General features: G+C 49.1%; 1 protein-coding gene across 2 annotated transcripts in view; it reads right to left on the reverse strand.

Annotated features, from left to right (window-relative positions):
* Nucleotides 1–706: 706 nt before the first annotated feature.
* Nucleotides 707–4,581, reverse strand: part of LOC127749932 (uncharacterized) — a 4,819-nt gene continuing 944 nt past the window's right edge. Inside the window, exons 2-3 of one of the 2 annotated variants that reach the window (XM_052270044.1) lie at nt 4,125–4,292; nt 707–1,125 (exon numbers count right to left, since the gene is read on the reverse strand). In XM_052270044.1, the coding sequence (XP_052126004.1) occupies nt 917–1,125; nt 4,125–4,275 (360 nt within the window). In that variant the 5' untranslated portion in view covers nt 4,276–4,292 and the 3' untranslated portion in view covers nt 707–916. The remainder of the gene's footprint in view (nt 1,126–4,124; nt 4,293–4,581) is intronic. The other variant, XM_052270045.1, reaches the window with a different exon arrangement.

Consider the following 4,581-nt stretch of genomic DNA (forward strand, 5'->3'; position numbering starts at 1 on the left):
GTCAGGCAAAAGGCACGGCCGTAAATAGGCCTTCGTCCCCAAAAGCCACAAATTTGTGCCTCGGGGTTTTACTTTGACGAGTTAACACACCGGAGACCATCAAACATCTGAGTAACAAGCAGACATTTTACGATTGGACGCCTCCTTGTACGTCTTTAGGTGCAACGTGGTCATTTTCGCCGTTTTTTCGTCGAAAAAAGCACTGCAGCGCCCAAACGGTGCAAGATAGAGTCAAACGGTCAAAATTTTCGCCCAAGGGGTTCTTCTTTCACGAGTTACCTCTTAGAAGGCCATACAAAAAATATTGTTTTTCTACTCTTTGGACCAACCCGTATTTCGTTGTTGCCCCTTTCACCCTCTTAGGGGTAGTTGCCAGGATTTGCACCAGGCGTTTCGTTGTCCAGGAGTGACCCCTAAGATACCCTGAAATTTGTAGACCTCTAGCTCATCTCCTTCCTCTTACACGGACGACAGACAGACAGACACGAGAGCGGTTGCATAAGCCCGCTTTAATGCTTTTTTAAAAGCAGAAGGGCGGGCTAAAAACATTAAAATGTTGTGGGGTGATTTTCGTATTAAGAACGCCCTCTGGCGCCCAAACGGTTCGAGATAGAGCGAAACGGACAAAATTTTGGTTTAAAGGATTCTACATTGACGAACTCCTTCTGAGAAAGATGCTACAAAAAAGTTTTTAAATATAGAAATGTTTTGGGCTCTTTGTTTTTGATTTTTTTGACACGTCAATTTTTGAGCCAGAGGGCTCAAAATCAATACAGTCCTTCCTTTTTATGATACAAAGCAACAATAAAAATTAGAGTGTCTGAGCCTCTTGATCTCGGCGTCCAGCTTGGAGAGTGGGGCCTTCCTGACCCGGGCTGTGAGGAGGCAGAACTCGACCTGGGGTACAACGAAGGTACTATTGCAGGTCTTGCAGCATGTTCTCCAGGGTAGCCTTGGAAGTCTGGTCGATAGAACAGTCTGTAGCGACCACGGGTACGGGTAGCGACGGGGTGTTGGTAGGCGTCCTTCTCCCGTAGTGATGGTATCTGCTGGCCCTGGGTGATGGACTGCCTTCCTCTTGTGCATTTCGTACTTCGCTACGCTGCCGATGACTTCGAGGATCTGCTGCAAACAAGTAGGATTTTTGGCTGGCATGACTAAGTTATCGGCATATGCTAGGCAGCCAAAAGGTTTTCCAAAAACTTCAAAATGAGCTTCGCTGCAGGCTGCAGGCAAGCACTGCGCGCAGTCCTTGCACAAGTTCTCTAAGATGGGGGCAGGGGGCACACCACACACCATGCTGTTTAAGGATAGAGAATATCACTGACCGAGGCACTGAGCCAAGTATACTTCTCAGATCTAGTCAGGCAACTGCTAGATGGCGGCTGGACACCTTCACCTCTTTGATGCACTGCTTGAGAACGAAATTGTGAGTGTGTCCGAATTCTCAATCGTATCGCTACGAATCGGTCGGAATGACGAAGGGGAGGGGAGGGTCAGCAAAGAGGGCAACCTGCAGCCATCCCTCGCGAAAGGATGTCGCGATTCGCGCTCGTCCGCGGGGGTAGTCGCGAACCGCGACAAACTTAGGTCGTCGATGTAGGTCGGTCGCGGTTCGCGACTACCCCCGCGGACGAGCGTGAACAGCGACGTCCTTTCGCGAGGGCAGGCTGCAGGTTGCCCTCCCTGCTGACCACCCCCTCCCCTTCGTCATTCCGACCGATTCGTAGCGATACGATTGGGAATTCGGACACACTCTGTGGTCATGACACCCCTCACTTGGCATGAAACCCTTCTGACAAGGTGAGACCGCCCCAGTGGCGGCCACCCAACGCCCACGGCGTGCGGCCAGGATGCCTGTAAAAAGTTTGTAAAAGCAGTCGCATAGTGAAATAGGGTATTTCAATAGAGCGCTGCCCGGAACTATGAAGAACAAACCGGGGGCGAGCGCGCAGGAGCGGCGGTTGGAGGGGAGCCTCCCCGCCCGCCCTCCGCTCCTCCGCGCGCCCGCCCCGACCTCCGCTCTCCGTATCCGGTTGTTCTTCTTAGTTCCGGGCAGCGCTCCATTGAAATACCGTATTGGTCTCCAGTTCGAAAGATCTTTCTGGTCACACAGTAGGCGCTCGCTATAGTTCTACCTCGGGTTCAGAATTGGAGTGGGTGAGTGGGGTCCCCAGAGGCGGAACTATATCGAGCGGCTTCCCCCACGTCTCTACTGCGCTCTCTCTCACACTGCGAGCGGCTTGAGGGAAGGTGGGGGGGAGGAGAGGGGAGCCGGTTATCGCTCGGAGTCGGAGAACCAGGCCTGGCGGGGAGGGAGCACGGGCGGAACTATAGCGAGCCCTCACTGTATAGGGTGCACAGCATTTCACCTTCTGAAAAACTGACCTTCCCGCGCTGAACCGACCGCAACAACTAGGCAGGCAGCGCTATTGTTCATTGCCGCGAACTGGAGAGCCAATGTTTCGATTAATGGTTTGCAAAACCTAAAGCGCTCTTCAAGGTGATGTACTGGATTATCATTGAAGTGAGTTTGACAGGTAAAAAAGCAGTACATAAATAGAATTTTAGTTAAACTTTGTTGGCTGAGCGATTAGCGAAGCCCATAACTCCACTGACCGGAAAAGTTTCATTTTGTTTGTATGTTTAATTGTTTGTTTGTCTGTCTGTCTAACTCGAGAAAAAATTGAGAGAGCGATCTGGGAATTTCAGGGTCGTTTTGTATTATAAAAAGACAGATCGAGTTCGAAGATGAGCATTGTAGCTCAAAAATTGACTTTTACTAAAATCAAAACCCACAGGTCGCAAAACATTACTATTTCCAAATATTTTTTATGGGCTGCTAAGGGGTAACTAGTGAAAGTAGAACCCTTCGGGCGTCCGTTTTGCTCTATCTTGTACCGTTTCGGCGCTATAGGCCTTTCTTGGCGAAAACAACGTGAAAAAGACGATATGGTCTATTTAATCGTTAAAAAGGCTTTATGTCGGAGAATTTTATAGGGAGTAATACTTAAACCACACATTACGGGTCGCACCACACCCTCTTTTGGGCTTCAGGGTCCCAAGATTATCTAGTATCACTAATACGTTGATTTTTACATAACAATCTGCCAAAATTCGAACTTTGAATAAAACCCGTTACCGAACAGCAGAAGTTTCATGTCCCTTATTTTAGAGTGAGACCCCGACAAATGGTTCGAGTATGTCAAATTTTGGGCCCGGAAGGGCCTGTTCCCCTATACCCTCTCCTGAACACGTCTCGGGTGTCAGCGACGCAGGCCTAGCTATATGTGCGCCAGGCGCGTCGCAGCGTAACAGTGTTTCGTGAGATATCGCGAAGCCTGTTACGCGAGACGTGGTCTGGCGTACTTATAGCTAGTTTAAAAATATTTTTGTTACAGTTTCTTAACGGATAACTCATGAAAGTAAAATTCTCTGAGAGAAAATTTCGTCTGTTTGGCTCTGTCTTAAACCATTTAGGCGCCATAGGGTGTTTTTCACGAAAATAAGCGAAAAAATGTTCAACCCTGCATGCTGAGTCGAAGTGACGGGAAGCTGACGGGCCCGTATCTTTGTGCACACAACAAACAAACAGAATGAAACTTTTCCGGTCAGTGGAGTTATGGGCTTCGCTAATCGCTCAGCCAACAAAACAAATCTTGCTAACTTACAGTTGCACTGTTGTTATCCTGTTGCTGTCCTATAAAAAGTCAATTTTGAGCTAGAATGCTCATCTTCGAACTCGATCTGTCTCTTTGTGATACAAAACGACCGTACAATTCCCAGATCGCTATCTCAATTCATTCTCGAGTTATCGTGCGGACAGACAAACAAACACAAAATCAAACACACAATCAAACAGAATGAAACTTTTCGGGTCAGTGGAGTAATGGGCTTCGCTAACCGGTCAGCCTATTATTGTTTGTTAGCCCTTGTCCATCTTGCCTTTCCGACAGTCCCTAGTGAAAAGATGGGATCAAAGTGACGTCAATACATCAAAGAGAATCTTCTTGACAATATGAGGTCCAAATGACTTTTCACGGGGACGTTCAGCTACAGAACTGGTTCTAATATAGATTTCATGAGCTTCTACCAATATTACAAGAGGGAAATACGACATTTACCTTCATTTGGTGGGCACCCTGACGTCCGCAGGTCAGGGCTTGGCAAGACCCACTGGTAAGCACGGGGTGCTGGTGGCGGTGACGGCGTCTCGGGCGGTGAGTGCGGTGGCGTGCAGATGATGACGCAGCGAGCCAGCGACGTGGATGCCATTGTCAAATGTGGGTGTTCTGTCGGCATCTTACTGTTAAAATCGGTTCGTGAGAGAGCCCCCTCCCCCGGCCCCTTACCCTTCCCCCCTCCCCTTCCAGGATGGCATGTGACGGGGTGGTCGTCGAGAGGACAAGCACTTCTTAATGATTCATGAATTTACAAGGTAGATGTACGCCAGACCGCGTCTCGCGTAACAGGCTTCGCGATACCTCACGAAACACTGTTACGCTGCGACGCGCCTGGCATACATCTACCTTGGCCTGCGGCGCTGACACCCGAGTCAGGTAGTGCAAAAAATTGCACAAA

The sequence above is a fragment of the Frankliniella occidentalis genome, unplaced genomic scaffold, assembly GCF_000697945.3.
Source record: "Frankliniella occidentalis isolate FOCC.00 unplaced genomic scaffold, Focc_3.1 Scaffold108, whole genome shotgun sequence".
In the NCBI taxonomy this organism is placed as follows: domain Eukaryota; kingdom Metazoa; phylum Arthropoda; class Insecta; order Thysanoptera; family Thripidae; genus Frankliniella; species Frankliniella occidentalis.